The sequence below is a fragment of the Prionailurus bengalensis genome, chromosome B4 (genome assembly GCF_016509475.1).
Source record: "Prionailurus bengalensis isolate Pbe53 chromosome B4, Fcat_Pben_1.1_paternal_pri, whole genome shotgun sequence".
Classification (NCBI taxonomy): Eukaryota; Metazoa; Chordata; class Mammalia; order Carnivora; family Felidae; genus Prionailurus; species Prionailurus bengalensis.
This window is the reverse complement of record NC_057358.1, coordinates 91492731-91510846: the sequence shown is the minus strand read 5'-3', so window position 1 is coordinate 91510846 and position 18116 is coordinate 91492731. Positions and strand designations below refer to the sequence as shown.

At 40.0% G+C, this 18116-nt stretch overlaps 1 protein-coding gene across 9 annotated transcripts in view; it reads left to right on the top strand.

The window, feature by feature from the left end:
- Positions 1–18116, top strand: part of GRIP1 (glutamate receptor interacting protein 1) — a 687726-nt gene that overhangs the window by 542076 nt on the left and 127534 nt on the right. For all 9 annotated transcript variants that reach the window (XM_043562978.1, XM_043562973.1, XM_043562977.1 and 6 more), the window contains 2 exons: positions 3128–3203; positions 5619–5764. In XM_043562978.1, the coding sequence (XP_043418913.1) occupies positions 3128–3203; positions 5619–5764 (222 nt within the window). The remainder of the gene's footprint in view (positions 1–3127; positions 3204–5618; positions 5765–18116) is intronic.

Here is an 18116-nt window from a genome sequence, read left to right as displayed (position 1 = left end):
TATTACCCTTTTCTGACCAGCTCCTTTTTTTAGGTGGCGCAAACAGGATCATTTTACTTTCATCATTTACCTTAACCATTCCCAAATTTCTGTGTAAAAGAACTAGATGAATATAGTAAAAAGTCAATATGAAAGTAATTTTGGCTCAGAGGGTGGTACAAATCCGTTTTTGCAGTGTAGTATGATAGAGAGGCACTCTTGAATCACATGCATACAAGCCTAATTACTGAAAAGCTGCAGTAAAAAATACTGCTGGGTGCAAATATTCATTACTAGTTGTTGTGTGGTTAATCAATAGTAAATCAAATTGCTAATGAAAGAACTAAAACAACAGTAATTTATCATTAGGAACAGAAAAAAACGGAAGCATTTGAAATCTACAACCACCACAAGACAGCTGATGATATAATGTTAGCAAAATGCTTATCTTGCCATTTGCAGGAATTTCAAATATCTGTATGTGCATGAGTAATAAGAATTTTATAATATGAGCCTAGGATACTCTCTGGTACATCGTAGGCCCTTAACAAATAAATGAATAAGTAATTGAATGTTGCCTAGATTTGTGCGGACATCAGACTTCTTAGTGCTATAGTGATTTTAGTTTAGGGGCACCATATTTTGGTCAGCTTTAAAAACTCACTTAGTATATTAGTTGAACGTAAAAGTTTGTGAAATTTTGCGCAATTTCTCATAAGAATCACATAAAGAACTTAATGTTTAGATTAGTTTGAGGCCTATCTGAAGGCTCTTCCTTGCTCAAAAGGTGACCCCCACCCATTGCTTCAGAATCTTGATTAGTCACAAAAAGAGTTGCAGAATGAGAAAGTACTGTGGGCAAGTGTTATCATGGCCAAGAAGACATTATGGCATAGATGGAATTTGAGCTCAACTTATTTTAGTGAGAACACCAGGACTTTCAGGAAGAAGGAAGACAATATTACAGATGCGGCATATTCATTTAGTACTGGTGAATTTCTTCTTAACCAATTAGAATGGGTCGTAGAACAATAATACAGGCTTTTACCTGATGAATGGAATTGCATTTCCAGTGCTACGTGTCATAGGTTCTAGCACCTTGACTCGCCGAACAGTAGAACCTGGCACCTTGAGAATGAAAAATGATGTTCTGGCCTAAATCTTGCCAGAGTTAAATTTCAGTTAATTCCCTCGCCGCCAAGCTAAGGCGAACAGCTTGGGACAATAGGGAAAGCACTCTGCCACTAAGTTCTTTTTCACTTTGGGCAAGGAAAATTTACCTATCGATCATTCTCAACTCTAAAATTATAGGTAGGTCTACTCATCTGCTAGATAGAGCCCAATGTTCAGATTTGGTCTGTGTTGTGTCTCTGGCATTGATACTTTTAAAAAGCATTCCAGGGGACTGATGCCAACAGGCAGCCAGGATTGAGAAATACCACTGGGCTCTGTGTGTGTCAATTGCTTTGCAGTTTCAAACTTGTAAAATGTAAGTGAATCGCAAGCTACATCTGGTTCATTATTTCAAATAATGGTAAAATGTCACATATCGAGAAATTCAGAGCCATCTCACACTTTGCCATGCATTCACTGTTACAGATTTAAATTTGGACCTCCAAATCAAAATTATGGAAGCTTGTATGGCCGTCAGCCCCCATCCTTTTCTAAATCAATATCCCTTCAGGAGAAAACAAAGCTACCTTTTTATGATCCCCTTGCAAAAGAGAAATTACACAGTAGTATTTATATAAATATGGGTAAGCATGTGCTGTAATTTATTGTCATGGTTTCATTTTAAAATCCTTTTCCAAGGAAGTTGTGAATTTCCTATTGTAAACAAGGAGGGATTTCAAAAGAAACCATCAAACTGAGTGGAAGAGTGAGGTGCTGAAAGGGAGCTTTTATCAATCAGCCAGACTGAATAAATCATTGGTAATAGAAGTAAGCAGAAAGGAAGCATTTGCCTTCATCGGGAGCAGTGAATGCCTTTTGATTTGCCTTTTAGGTTAGATTCTTTAAGTTGACCTCTCTACCCGTTCCAAGTTTGGGAAATGCCAGTCTGTTCTACCAGGAAGGCGTTAGGGAAGGAATATCTGACGATAACATTCGTATTTATCAGATACTGGCAGGTATCTGGTGGGTAACCAGGATGGTGAGGTATACAGAAATCAGGTCAGATGCAGAATAGTTAAGAAAGTGGAAATGTCCAGCCTAAAGAAGATGAGACTTAGCAGGTGTATAATCACTGTTTTCAACTTTCAGAAAAAGTTTCTTGTAGTAGAAAGCATACATTTTTGTTTCACTGCTCCAAATAATAGAATAAGAACAAGTAGGTGAAAATTGAAGGAAGTTAGGTATCAGATGAATAATTAGGAAGAAGCTTCTAACACCCCTACACGTCCGAATGTGAAATGGGCTGCCTCAAACCTAATAAGTAGGCCATCTGGTGGGTCTCGAGAAAAGACTGGGAGAGCACAGACTATGGACGTTCTACAAAAGGTCCTGGATTTAGAAGAGAGTTTATAATAAATTACCTTCCATCTAAAAGCTTTTGATTCTTGAGCAGAAGTTTTCCATATACGGAAATAAAATCTCCATTTAAGCATTGCACTTGTCTTGAAATTATGTGTCCATTTTTTGAACACCCCAACTTTAATGGAACCCATCTCAGCCACTTGAAGTTTTTTCTTTCTTGTTTTATATACTTCCGTATTTTCCCCCCTCTCCAGTTTTTGCTTCCTTTATGCCAGGTTGTAGACCTATTCACCTGTATTATAGCCCAGGTTAATTGGCAACAGGTATACCCACCTGCACTTTGTTGATAACTGGCTATTGTCATAATTAGGCTAGTACTTGTTAAGTAGTTTATGTTCTTACGACGCTGGGTTAAATATTTTATATATATCGCCCCTGGATACAGCCATGTATTTATTGAGAGGTGGAGACATCATGACTTCAAAAACATATTCTATATAAAATGAATAAGATTTTTGGAAAAATTTTACATGTTTTCCTCTATACATCAACAAAATGTACTTTAGCTTCTCAGCTGCCATTTTGTAAGTGAATTTTTTTATTTTATTTTTTTATTTTTTTATTATTTTTTTTAATGAAGGCACTTATAAGCTGTATTTCTTTTGTTTGCCAGGAGGGGCACATGACGATAGAAATAAATCTCGTCCAGTTGTAATAACGTGTGTTCGTCCCGGAGGACCTGCTGACAGGTAAACTTCCTCTGTCTGTGTCACTATCCAAACAGATTCAACAAAGCTGGGGACTTTGGCATAGAGTTGAGGAATTAGAAATTTCATAGTGACAGGTAGATATTAAGCAAACGTGTTGGAATGTGAATACTGAAATTGTTGGGCTGCCAAATCAGAAGAAAGAAGGTTTGACTCCAGGCTCAACACTCACTACCCTATGTGTTTGGCAAGTGACTTACCAGTTCTAAGCTCAGTTTCCTCCACTGTGAAATGTCGATAATAATACCTACCTGACAAGGTCTTCAGTTTTATCAGAGACTGGCTGGGGCCTTGCAGGGGACCTTTCATGCAGTAGATACTTAATAAAAGGTAGCTGGCTTTTTAAAGGCACGTACTTTAAACACATCATCTCCCATTGCTAACCTCCTCCCCTGGAAAGATAGGTGGTGATGTTCTGACTGTTACTATTAATCAACATCCTTCTGGTTATTATTATCTGTTGCTGATGATTATGTATGTGAGAATGGAAGTGATTTCAATAAAAGGGATGGAGCGTTGTCAGTATCTAGAGCTATCTCTTCGGGACTAATTTGAGTATCTGAAGAGGCAGCTCCTTCATCTCTCATATCACAAATATTAGAGGAGGTCGTACGTAAACGCACAACTTAGCTGTCTCAGGAGATGCTTGTCTTTGTATTAATTTCCCATCGCAAACGTCAATTCCATAAAGGCAGGGGACCACAACTCCGGCCGTTCGCTGTGGTTGAAGGGTGGGAGAAAAATGCGCTGGTTACCCCTGACTCTGCACTATGTTTCAAACCGGGATATAATGTTTAAACCTTTTCTTATGCAACAGAAATAGTAATAATAAATACAACTGATTGAGCACCGAGCCATGTGCTAGGAAATGTACTATGTGTTTAGCAGACACTATTTTATTTGTCCTCACAACTGCCTACTAAGTACTTTTTAGCCACACTTACAGTGATAAAACCGAGGCCCCGTGTGGGTACATGACTTACCAGCTAGTACACGGAAGAGCCAGGCTAGGAATTCAGGTTCATTCTCCTTCAAAATCCATACTGTTAGCTCACTTTTCTAAAAAGTTTGTGTTTAATATAAAATAAGAGAATATGAAGATACTGGTTTCTCACCTGTGCCATAGTATGTTTGCCTTTGCAGAGGACAGTACAAAGTCAGAATTTGCACAGAAATCTTGCCTTTTTTCCTCTCTCCTGCTTCTCTTGTGAATTATTCTTCCTGCAGTAAATGAGAATATTTCCGTTCCTTATTAACATTTACCTTGGGGTTAACAAAAATGTCAGAAGCAAGCTACTAGTTTCTGAGCAACATATTATCAAATTAACTTAGGATGAAATGGAATCTAAAAGTTTAAGATAAAAATTTAGAGTCAAAATTCTTAGAGAATTATCTAGGCGAAGGATATTTAAGAGATCACTCTTATCCTTTCCAAATCCTCAACTTGTAATCCTCCCACCCCAGTTTGATTTCTCATATCATGACCCTCCCTGAGGCAGGAAGGTTATAATCTGGAAGCCTCCTGGCTATATTTTAGTGGTGTCCCAATGTCCTCAGGCAACTTCTTCCAGTGCTTTGAGTGTCTATGGTCACAGCAGAAAGAATAGTATTTCCCTGTCTCTTCCAAGGAATATGAGACTGAATCAATTTAATGATTGCCAAAATGGCCTTATAAATCAATAGGGAAATGTCTAGACTAGGGAAATTTTTCACCAGTGCTCCCAGTCCTGCTTGGGTTCACTGATAATAAATGGAATGGAATCAGCAGGCTTTTCTGCTCACCTGGCTTTGGAAAAAATAGGTAAATGCTATTTTCTGGGCCCTAATAAATCAATTTTAGGTATTTAGACAAGAACCTAGAAAAGGGAAAATGTGCCTTTAGTATTTTTGCACCCCAAGAATTAACTGGGGGTAACTTGGTGATCGACTACTGGGCAGTTATTTCCTTATTACTGACTTGCATATTGCAGCAATTTTCTGTTCAGAGCCACCTCTTTAGTCCCTGACTATCACACTTGATGCTTAAGACGAAGCACAAATAGGATGGATGGGGGAAGGTGTGAAATACCCGCTTTGGCTGAGCGACTCTTTTTTTTTTTTTTTTTAATTTTTTTTTTTTTAACGTTTATTTATTTTTGAGACAGAGAGAGACAGAGCATGAACGGGGGAGGGTCAGAGAGAGAGGGAGACACAGAATCCGAAACAGGCTCCAGGCTCTGAGCCGTCAGCACAGAGCCCGACGCGGGGCTCGAACTCACCAACCGTGAGATCATGACCCGAGCCGAAGTCGGACGCTCAACCGACTGAGCCACCCAGGTGCCCCTTGGCTGAGCGACTCTTAATGCTAACCCCCATTATGTTACATTAATGAAGACTGTTTCTGTGTTCTCCCTTCAGAGAGGGCACCATCAAACCTGGCGACAGGTTGCTCAGTGTGGATGGAATTCGGCTTCTTGGAACCACGCATGCCGAAGCCATGAGCATTCTTAAACAGTGTGGACAAGAAGCAACGCTGCTGATAGAATATGACGTCTCAGTGATGGGTATGTCGGAGTCCTGAGGTTGTGCTCACCAAGCTCTGGGTCAGGTCATTGTCCGTCCCTGATAAGCCACTCTGGGTTAAGAATGAACTGTTCTGTCCTCCTGCGGCAGACAGAATTTCATCAATACTCCATCATTACTCTGTTGGGTTCAGGAAGAGGTGAGTGGTGCTTTTCAGCGATTTAGAGTTCTTGTGTCAATAGCTTCTATAATAAGGTCTCATTCCATCAGAACGTTTCACCTGGCAGTCAGTTCTATGTGGATTATACTTTGGCAGCAAAGTATTTTCCCCTCCAAATCGCAAGAAGAGTATTATTAACTAAAGGGCTGGTACTTTTTCCTTTACTACACGGAGACTGAGAAAAATAGGAGATTTCTTTCCTTCTTGTAACTTCACAGCATGAGGCCAGCGAATCAGAATTCATGGAAATGACCAATCATCGTATCCTAACATTTAGGAATAAAGAGAGGAAGGGGACCATATAGTATCAGTGGTTAAAATGAGAAGTTGAGTACAGTATCCTTTTTTTTTTTTCTTTTAATGTAGTTGACCCACGATGTTACATTTGTTTCAGGTGTACAACATAGTGGTTCGACAAGTGTGTGTGTTTTGCCATGTTCACCACAAGTATAACTACCATCGGTCACCATGCAACACCATTACGATACCTTTGACTGTATTCCCTTTGCTGCACCTTTCATTTCCATGATTTACTCATTCCGTAACGGGAAACCTGTGTCTCCCACTCCCTTTCACCCATTTTGCCCTTTCCCCCACGCTTTTCCCCTCTGGCAGCCATCAGTTTGTTCCCTGTGTTTAAAGGTCTGAGTCTGCTTTTTGTTTGTTTATTCACTTATTTGGCTTTTTCCAGCTCCACATATGAGTGAAATCGTATGGTATTCGTCTTTCTCAGTCTGATTTATTTCACTTAGCATAATACCCTCTAGGTCCATCCATTTTGTCTAAAATGGCACTATCTTGTCCTTTTCTATGGCTGCATAATATGTGTATAAATCACATCTTCCTTATCTATTCATCTATCAGTGGACACTTGGGTTGCTTCCATATCTTACCTATTATAAATAATGCTGCGATAAACATAAGGTGCATATATCTTTTTGAGTCAGCGTTTTGGTTTTCTTTGGGTAAATACCCAGTGGTGGAATTATTGGACCATATGGTATTTGCTATTTTTAATTTTTTGAAGAAACTCCGTACTGAAGCACCAATTCACATTCCTACCAACAGTGCACGAGGGTTCCTTTTCTTCCACATCCTCACCAACACTTGTTATTTTTTGTCTTTTTTTTTTAAATATTTATTTATTTTTAAGAGACACAGAGACAGAATGCGAGTGTGTTAGGGGCAGAGAGAGAGGGAGACACAGAATCTGAAGCAAGCTCCGGGCTCTGAGCTGTCAGCATAGAGCCTGACACGGGGCTCGAACTCACAAGCTGTGAGATCATGACCTGAGCCAAAGTCAGATGTTCAACCGACTGAGCCACCCAGGCGCCCCATTTCTTGTCTTTTTTTTTTTTTTAGCCATTCTGGAAGGTATAAGGTGATACCTCATTGTGGTTTTGATTTGCATTTCCTTGGTGTTTAGTGGTGTCCAGAATCTTTTCATGTCTCTGTTTGCCATTTGAATATCTTCTGTAGGAAAATGTCTATTTAATTCTTCTGCCCATTTTTAATTGGATTATTTGTTTTTTTCGTGTTGAGTTATAGAAGTTCTTCCTTTATATATTTGGGATATTAAACCTTTAACAGACATATCATCTGCAAATCCTCTTATATTTGATAGGTAACCTTTTTGTTTTGTTGATGGTTTCTTTTGCTGTGCAAATGCTTTCTATTTTGACATAGTCCCAATAGTTTATTTTTGCTTTGTTTCCCTTGCCTTAGGAGACATATCTAGCAAAATGTGGTGTAGTATTGTTTCTTTCAATAATGATTACAATAGAAATTAATTCTATTAATTTACCCTTACAACTATGGTAAAACTTGGAAGGTATCTTCATCTGGCTTTTAAATGTGAAGAGAGAGCCCAGTTTTGTGTAATGTTGACGAAGGCAGAAAAATTATGAAATAATGAATTGGAACTTGAAATTGAAACTAAATCATCTTATATACACTTCTTAACAATTGTCAGACATGATTATTTGACCTGATTTTACCAGTAAGTTTTGTGCTGGTGAAATGTAGCAGAGAAAAGAGGCTTACTCTATTAACTGCAAACTCCTTTCTCCTTTATTTCCCACCCTGTGTGATTCATGTAGAACAGTGTTGCTTAAAAATATTAATATGTCTATTGGCCTGAAATGTTTTAAAAGGTATGAGGTTTCTAAAAAATTTTTAAGTGTGAGATTTAAGGAGTTCTTAGCGGAATAAGCAGTACGGTATGCTCTTGACGTGGAAAGTTCGAAAATGAATGAACTTCCCACCCTCCTCTACCCTTCTCTTGTATTCTCTCCCACCCTCTTTTCTTTTTCTTTCTCTTTGGTTATATAGGTTTTTTTTTTATTTTTTTTCAACGTTTATTTATTTTTGGGACAGAGAGAGACAGAGCATGAACGGGGGAGAGGCAGAGAGAGAGGGAGACACAGAATCGGAAACAGGCTCCAGGCTCCGAGCCATCAGCCCAGAGCCTGACGCGGGGCTCGAACCCACGGACCGCGAGATCGTGACCTGGCTGAAGTCGGACGCTTAACCGACTGCGCCACCCAGGCGCCCCGGTTATAGAGGTTTTAAGTTAGATTTGGAGTTAGGTGATTTGGGTTCTGTTCTCACTCTACTGATTTCCAGCTATTAAGGTGGACCATGTTTCTTATTTCCCTGTGCCTTAGTAACCTCATTTGTCAAATGGGGACTTGCTTACCGTTTCTCAACTTTTTCTCTCTCCCTCTGTTCCTCACTGTCTGTCTTCCATTCTTCCTCCTTTCCCTTCCAGCCACCCAATTCTTCTTTGATATTCTGCTCTCCATTTCTCACTATGAGTACTACTCTATTCTAACTGTCCTACTCAGCTTTTTTTCTAGTATTCCCTATAGCCTTCCTCCTTTTTCTCTGTTTGTGTTTCTTGCTTGCTTGTTCCATTCCTGTTTTCCTAATTTGGGTTAAGATAGGATTAGGTATCCATAAGCTCAAATAATTGTTTTTATTTTTTTAACATTTATTTATTTTTGAGAGAGACAAAGACAGAGTGTGAGCGGGGGAGGAGCAGAGAGAGAGGGAGACACAGAATCCAAAGCAGGCTCTCTGAGCTGTCAGCACAGAGCCCGACGCGGGGCTTGAATTCACGAGTCGTGAGATCATGACCTGAGCTGAAGTCAGACACCCAACCGACGGAGCCACCCAGGCACCCCATATAAGCTCAAGTAATTGAGAATGACAATTGGAGGAAAGAGAAGTACAAATGATGTCCTAGAATGAGATACTTTCAATTAGAATTGTTCATCAAATATGAACTGATACTTTCTATAGCAAAAAACACATTTTCCTTTTTTCTTGTAATACTTTTTCTTTTGCAACTTTTGGAGCTCTTCTTTCTCAACAGGAATAAAATGAGCTCTTATGCAACACAGCCTGGGAAAATGATGAGCAATAATAGCTCAACCGTATACAAGGACAGCATCAAGTACAAATAGCAGAAACCCAATGTAGACAAGCTTCAAGAGGGAATATGTTAGCCTACAAAAGCTTGGATTCCAAGGTGTAGCCTGGCTTCAAACATAAGTTCAGTAATGTCATAGGCATTCTGTCTCTCCGATCTCCTTGCCTAGGAAAGCCGCTCCTTATGTTATGACAAGATGGCCCCAGCAGCCACACGCCTACATCATCTTGAGAGTTTATGACACTAGAGAAAGAAATGAGAATGGATCTCCTGTAAAAGATTCTCAGTGACTTAGCTTGGAGCAAATGCTGACCATTACCCTAATCACTGTGTCCGGGGATATAATGCACTCTTTGCTCCTTTGGTAGGAGAGGCAGAGTGTATGTTGAACAGCCCCAGCAGAATGAAACAGAGAAATGGCACTTCCCCAAAGCGGATGGTGTTGAGTTGGTGACAGTAATAGATGCCCTTTTGAGAACATATTTTGATGTTAAATATTACATTCCCACTCACAGGAGTTATATTCCCTCTAATCTGAGAGTTTTCCTTGCTTCACATCCTCACCAGCACTTGGTATTCCCAGTCTGGTTCATGCTAACTATTCTGATGGATGTTAAGTGATATCCCATCTTAAGCTTAATGTATATTGTCTCCATGAATAACCACGTGGGACACCTTTTCATTTCCCAGCAGGACATACTTGTTGCATTGACTTTACATTTAAGACTTTTATTTATTTATATACTATTGAAACTATGACACATTATATCTTAGAAGTATGTATACATCTGTAATCATAGATATAAATATTGATTTTAATTACTTATATACCCTTAAAAGTACACAAATTATTTCTTAGGAAGTATATGTGTATGTGTGTGTGTGTGTGTGTGTGCATGTGTACACATCCAACCATAAATCTCAACCCTGGAATCAGATGTATTTTTCAGTAAATCTCAAAATATAAATGTCAGCAAAGTCAGTAGTCTATTTAGGAAAGCTGTTGACACTATAGATTTTATTAATTAAAGTTGAATTTAATCTATGTTAAAATTTTAAGGAAAATGTATTGAGATAAGGAAGACTGTAAGAGGAATAGATTTAGGGGAAAATTAAGAGCTCGGTTTGGGATATGCTATGTTTGAGATGTCTCTCTACCATTCAAGTGACATGTGACATATTGCGTACAGTTGGGTATTTAAGCCTGGATTTCACTGCAGAAGTGAGGGCAGGTGATGTGAATTTTTAACTCAACAGCACAAAGATGGATCATAAAACCATGAGGCACCTGAGGGGGGTGAGACAGAGGACTGAGCTCTGGGGCTCTCCAAAAGTGACAAGTCACAAGTCAGGAAGGTAAAGAGGAACCTGCAAAATAAATTGAGTGATGGAGACAGAGAACCGAGGCAGAGTGTTGAGGCATGGAGGACAGATTTTTCCTTTGTAAATGGTGGTAATTATACCACCACAGTCACAAGTGGCTGTGAGAAGCGAAAGAATTAATACATATGCAGTGTTTGGCACATAATACGTGCATAGTAAATATGAACTAATCATTTAGAATGCTAACGAACATTCTGACTTCAGCAAAATGTAGTGCCTCTTGAAGTCAAAAAAACTTGATCGAGTCTTGGTTCCCTGTTGACCTTGGACGAGTTATTGAGCCTCTCCAAGCTTCGACCTTCCTATCTCTAAAATAGGGATGATAATAGCATTTCTATAAAGGATTGATGGAAAGACTGAGTGAATATATATAAAGTGCTTATCATAACTAAACTGACCCATTATTGAATACCAGGAAATTAAAGTTGACTGTTTCCATGCCCCACTTCCCTAAAATGAACCTCACATCACCCATTATTACCCTGGATGAAGAAGGAGCTGAATCTTCATTCTGTGACAATACTAAGTCATTGGTAGAAAGGATATTTGAGTAATAACGTGTTCTGGATTGTTTTATTTTCTAAAATTCACTGAAATACTTATTTTGTTTAGAACTTTGCTGAAAATATTTCTAAAGTATGTTTCCTAGAATGTATATTAAATTAAAGATACTTGAGTCTTTGATAGAGCACATGGAAACAGTCCCCCAAGATAGAGGGCATTGTTCTGAACATCAATCTTTAGGCCAGTGCCACAGAGTCAAGAGGTTTAGAGATTATGCTAAATCTGTACTGATTCATAATTTATTCCAGAGTTTTAAAAACTACAAGATCCTCTAATATTATTTATTTTATAACTTTCCTCTTTCTTCCATGGAAAGAGCTGTGGAAAGCCATCCGTTAATATGGATTTCTTGTCGGTTATATTAAACAAGGCTCACTGTAGTGTAATTTAAATAAGCTTTCTCGCCAAGAAACAGTAATCATAGTCACTTAGTAGATGTCAAATGTAAACAGCAAATTATTGTAGTTGCAAATAAAGATGGAAAGACAACTAAAATGTTTCTCAAAAACTGTGAAATACAGTGAAATTTTCCACTGTCATCCCTAATATTTACTATCCCCATGCATAGACCTTTCAAAAATATACTCTCTCCCTCCCTCCCTCCCTTCTATGCATATATGCCCACATCAAATCCACCTCCTTCCCTGATCCTACTCTTATTTGGTTCAGTCAGTCTCTCATTTTCTCTCCCTTTTGAACCCCACTGGCGCTCCCTTGGCAACTCTGGAGGGCATTTACATTTTGTCTTGCCTAAGTTATCTGTGAGTTTTTCTGTTGTGCCTTTAGGTTCCATAGACTCCTTGGGGACAGTAATTGAGTCATCTTTTTTGCTTATTTCTATTGCATCTCACATGAAGTCTCCAGATATACACAGGAGGTTCTTAATGATAATTGTGGCTTGAACAATGCAGTCACCTATAGATGAGCTGTTTTTATGACTGATCATCATGAAGTGGATGCGTATAGAATATAGCAAAACGTCAATGTTTATGTGGTAGGTTTAAAATGAAGTTACTTCATGATATCATCTTACATTTCAGAATGACATCACGAATCTTTATGTTTTTATAATTATGAAATTTATTGTCAAATTGGTTTCCATACAGCACCCAGTGCTCATCCCAACAGGTGCCCTCCTCAATGCCCATTATGAATCTTTAAATCACAAAACCTCTTCATCTACCTACGGTGTTTTTCTGTGTTCCTGTAATCCTCTGACTCTTCTCTTAACTATTTCTCTGCTCAGCTTCAAATATTTCCTTTCATTTATCTGGACTAAGCCAGCATGCAAAACCAAGAATGCTGAAAAAAATGTCACCCTTTCCTTTGAAATGCCCACGCCTATTCTATCTTTGCCCAGATGTGTGGATGGTCCTTACTTCTATTCAATACTTAGTAATTTTCAAGTAATTGTTTTAACAGATATTGATTTGAGTGTTATGAGTCTTCGGAAAAGATGGCTAACTCCTTTGCAATCAAAAGTATAGGTTTGTGTGGCACCTGGGTGGCTCAGTTGCTTAAGCATCCGACTCTTGATTTTAGCTCGGGTCATTATCTCACAGTTCTTGAGTTCAAACCCCGCATGGGGCTCTGCGCTGACAGTGCAGAGCCTGCTTGGGATTCTGTCTTCCTGTCTCTTTTTGCCCCTCCCCTGCCCACTCTCTATCTCTCTCTCCATTTCTCTCATTCATAAATAAATAAATAAATAAATAAATAAATAAACATTTTTTTAAAGAGTATAGGTTTATTGGTGTCATCACAACTGTATCTTGGCCATGCTTTGCATTTCATTTTTTCAGAATATCAAGATCAAGATGTAACACCTTCCACCAGTGACTTCTGAGTCACAGGTACCAAGAGTAAATTGGCCACTATCTGTGTTCTCTAATAAGTTTCTTCTAGATGATCTCAATGTACTGGAAATTTTTTCCATCGAATTTTTCAAGGGCTCCTAGAAGTATTTATGACACACATGCTTCTCTATGGGTCACCAGCATAACCTCCCCTTCACAGAAAATTTCATAAATGGAAGACCAGAAAGTTTTCCACTTACAAAAAGTCTAATTTTCAAATGGCAACAGCCATTTATTTGGAATATTATTTTTCTAAGATAAAAGGCAGATCTCCTTAACGCTTCTCCTTTTGATCTAAAAAATGATGTTTTGCAGCATACTCTTGTTCCTAGTCATCTAGTTCTCTTTTATGTATTCAAACTAGAGCCATTTAACATATGTTTATGGACACAAAAGAAAGGGTGAGGAGAAAGTTACCTTAAATTAGAAAAGGTACATTTTTTATTTTATATTACTAGATTATAACAGAGGGGTTTTAAAATTCACTTTTAGGGGCGCCTGGGTGGCTCAGTCGGTTGAGTGTCCGACTTCGGCTCAGGTCATGATCTCACACTCCGTGAGTTCGAGCCCTACATCAGGCTCTGTGCTGACAGCTCAGGGCCTGGGGTCTGCTTCCGATTCTGTGTCTCCCTCTCTCTCTGCCCCCACCCCCCGCCCCCGTTCATGCTCTGTCTCTCTCTGTCTCAAAAATAAAGAAAAAACATTAAAAAAAAATTTTTAATTAAAAAAATAAAATTCATTTTTACATTATAGTACAAGATGCAAGTAGGAAAGTGCTGAAATCTTATTTGTACACATTATTGAAATACCACTGGCATATTCCCCACCCAGGTCAAGAAGTAGAACAGAACCATTATCGCCAAAACCCCAATGTCTCCACCCAATCGCTACCCCATCTCTTTCCACAGTGTAACCCCCATCTTGACTGACTAAACCATAAATGTATTTTCCTGATTTTTGAACTGTTTATAAATGGAGCCATGTAGCCTGTTTCTTTGGTACTGGGCTTCTCTTGTCCAACAGTATGTTTGTGAGAGCCATTCCTACCGTTAACCTGCAGCAGTAATTCATTCTTTTTGTTATTATAGCATTCCATTATACCAATAGATCACAATTTAGCCTTTCCCATTGATGATAATTCATATATTTTGCAGTTTGAGGCTCTTACAAATAATGCTACTGTGAACATTCTGGTGTATGTCTTGTGGTAAACATATATATGCATTTCTATTAGGTTATGCCTAGGAGTGGAATCGCCAGGCCATATGTTACATGCATGCTCAGCTTTAGTAGATAGTGCCAAACAGTTTTTCCAAGTGGTGGTACCGATTTGCATTCCTGCTGACTGTTTTGCTTCCTTCCCACCCTCACCAGCACTTGGCATCATCGATCTGTTTCATTTTAACCATTCTGAGAGTGTGTACTGTTAGCTTTTGGTGGCTTTAGTGTGTATTTCCAGATGAATAAGGATGCTGGGCACCTTTTCATTATTTGTCATCTGGATATTCTCCGTTGCAATACGTTTGTTCAAGTCTTTTGGTCCATTTTTTTTTTTCCGTTAGGCAACTGTATCATTATAGATTTATATGAGGTCTTTGTACATTATATGTGCAAGCCCTATTGTATTTATATATGTTACAAATTAACCCTAACTACTGTCTGGAAAAGAAATGCCAAAATTGGTAGATTTCAGCTAATCCATAACATTCCAATAAACTGCTTGGTTGCTTTGTGGGAATGTCCTGAGATTTTGACAAACAGAAGCCTGGAAGCGGATGTAAAATTCCATCTAGTTTGGTCTTCCATCTTCAGGTAGATGTTGCCATTGGAGTTTAGTACGATATTAGGATTAGCTATTGCTGTGTAGCAGAATGTTAGTATTAACTCTTCCTAGGGAGCAAAATATCACAAACCAGTGGCTTAAAACTACACCCATTTATCACCTCACAGTTCTAGAAGTCCTAAGTCCAGGCGAGCTCTTCTGGATTCTTTGCTTAGCATCTCTCAAGGCCCAAGTCAGTGTGTCACCTGAGCTAAGGTTTTATCTAAAGGCTCTGGGAAAGAATCCGCTTCCAAGCTTACTCAGATTATTGGCCAACTCCAGTTCTTTGACGCTGCAGATCTGAGGTCCCCGTTTCCAACGGGGAACTGTTTCTTGCCCTTAGAGATGCCCACATTCCTTCTCACATGGCCTCCTCCATCTACAGCCAGCAATGTAGTGTTGGCTATCCCTCACATTTTAAACCCCTGACTTCTCCTTCTGCCAACAGTCAGAGAAAGTTCTGCACTTTTAAGGACTCATTTGATCACGTGAGGCCTACCCAGATAATCTCTCTTTTTATTATTTTTTTTTCTTTTTTTTTTTTTTGAACGTTTATTTTTGGGACAGAGAGAGACAGAGCATGGACGGGGGAGGGGCAGAGAGAGAGGGAGACACAGAATCGGAAACAGGCTCCAGGCTCTGAGCCATCAGCCCAGAGCCTGACGCGGGGCTCGAACTCACGGACCGCGAGATCGTGACCTGGCTGAAGTCGGACGCTTAACCGACTGCGCCACCCAGGCGCCCCTAATCTCTCTTTTTAAGGTCACCTGAGTCGAACGATACAACACAGTCATGGGAGTGATGCATTATCTCATTCAGAGGGTCTGGGGATTAGCACATGATGGGAGAGGGACACCATGGTTTCAGAGATTCCGTCTACCACAAAATCAAAGAGAGACAGGAACAGATTAGAAGAGAAATGCCAGCACTTAGAGATCGAAACACCTGTGGAGAGGTGATCGGCTAGACCAACATCGATGCCTACTTTGAAGTAATTCTCAACATGTTTTGCATGAACGAGTACCTTTGAGATTCTGTTTTATGCTGTTACATTATATCACCTGTCTCTGAATGTTCTTGTACAAATAAACGGCTACAGTATCCCCAAACTATAGTTCAACTAGAATGGGAAGAATCAGTAATTTTCCGGGTTTTTTTTTTTTAATTTTTTTTTTTTCAATGTTTATTTATTGTTGGGACAGAGAGAGACAGAGCATGAACAGGGGAGGGGCAGAGAGAGAGGGAGACACAGAATCGGAAACAGGCTCCAGGCTCTGAGCCATCAGCCCAGAGCCCGACGCGGGGCTCGAACGCACGGACCACGAGGTCGTGACCTGGCTGAAGTCGGACGCTTAACCGACTGCGCCACCCAGGTGCCCCCTTTCCGGGTTTTTTTAATGTCATCTCTGATTAACAGGTGGTGGTTGTCTGAACCGCTGTGGTAAGAAGGAGCTTGAAGTTTCCAAGCTCAATGGAAAAGACAGTGATCACTTACACCATGTACTGAGTGCTGCAGGTACCTATGAGTGCAAATGCCTTCTTGTTACGACCCCTTGCCCACTCAGAGGTCCAAGGGATACTAGCCACTGGACCTGCGAACTAGTCCAAAGTTGAATCAATTTTAGAGACTCTCTGTCTGATAAGTCTGAATAATACACCACTTCGTATCATTGTCTTCTCACCATAACTGGAGGCTTGTCTGTTTTTTTCTACAACCACATACGATAATCCACATTTTTTACGCTCTCGAGGAGAAGCAGCAAACTGGAAGGCATGGAGCATGTATCCTTTGGTCTGCACCGTGATTTGGAAAAGTTAGAATTAGTTTTGAACATTTAGAAATAAGAATTTCTCATTTAAAGTAAATCTAAGGGGCGCCTGGGTGGCGCAGTCGGTTAAGCGTCCGACTTCAGCCAGGTCACGATCTCGCGGTCCGGGAGTTCGAGCCCCGCGTCGGGCTCTGGGCTGATGGCTCGGAGCCTGGAGCCTGTTTCCGATTCTGTGTCTCCCTCTCTCTCTGCCCCTCCCCCATTCATGCTCTGTCTCTCTCTGTCCCAAAAATAAATAAACGTTGAAAAAAAAAATTTTAAGTAAATCTAAATATCCGACTGCCCTTAACAGTTTAACAGCACTAGGTTGGCCTGCCCATATGGAACCACGGGCTTAAGCTGAGTCTCAGGCTGTCTCTTTGGATAAGGGATATTCTCTCCCATTTGTCCAAATTGTTTCCCTGACACCCACGCCTTGCAGCAAGTCTGCTGCCCACAGGCATTTGGGTTTGTGATCCTTGCTCTGCACTGCGTGACCTTTCTGTTCAGCCAGCGTAGCTCCAAGACAGGATTGGGCAGGCTCTCAGAAAAAAGGCCCCTACCAGCAGTTTCTGTCCTAAGTGGTCCACATCCTTGTCTGTCTAACCTCGCATTTCCCCAGACAGGTATTTGATGACTCCTGGGGGTGATGTGAAGAGTTTGGCAGACTGGTAGAGATGGGAGCCGAGATGCTCAGCCTAACTCAGCCCCCTGTCGATCCCTCTCATCTGAGCCACCACGGTTCCCCATTCTGCTCCCTACTGGGCCGGCTTCCTCATGCTTACTACACCCTGATTCTCTCCTTGGGCTTGGGGGGTAGATACGTATCTTGAAAGCTCATCCCAAGTAAGTTAGTTTCTGGGTCTCTAAAGCGATGCGGATAGTCTGGTTTTAGCGTGAGAGGTATTCATTAACCTTTTTAACTAACTCAGTAACATTAATGGAAGAAAATAAAATACCGTAGCATATCATTCAGGAATTCACACCTTCTAGAAGTTTCCTGTTATATGAGGTACTGAGGAGATGAGCGAGGTATCAGAGTAGGAGTAAGATAGAGTAGTAATTTAATCTCTGCCTTTTTGTTAAGAGCCCATTTGACTATATTTTAGGCGATATCCATTGTGATAGAATCAGAAGGGTCTTTTAAATCTTTGGGACCACTGTTCCTCACTTGTGGCATGAGGGGACTAGACCACACCATCCCAGAGGTTCTTCCAACTCTAATATTCTGCCTCTTTGAATTTGATAACTTCTCATGAAAGATTTTATTTATTTTTTTTTATTTTTGGGACAGAGAGAGACAGAGCATG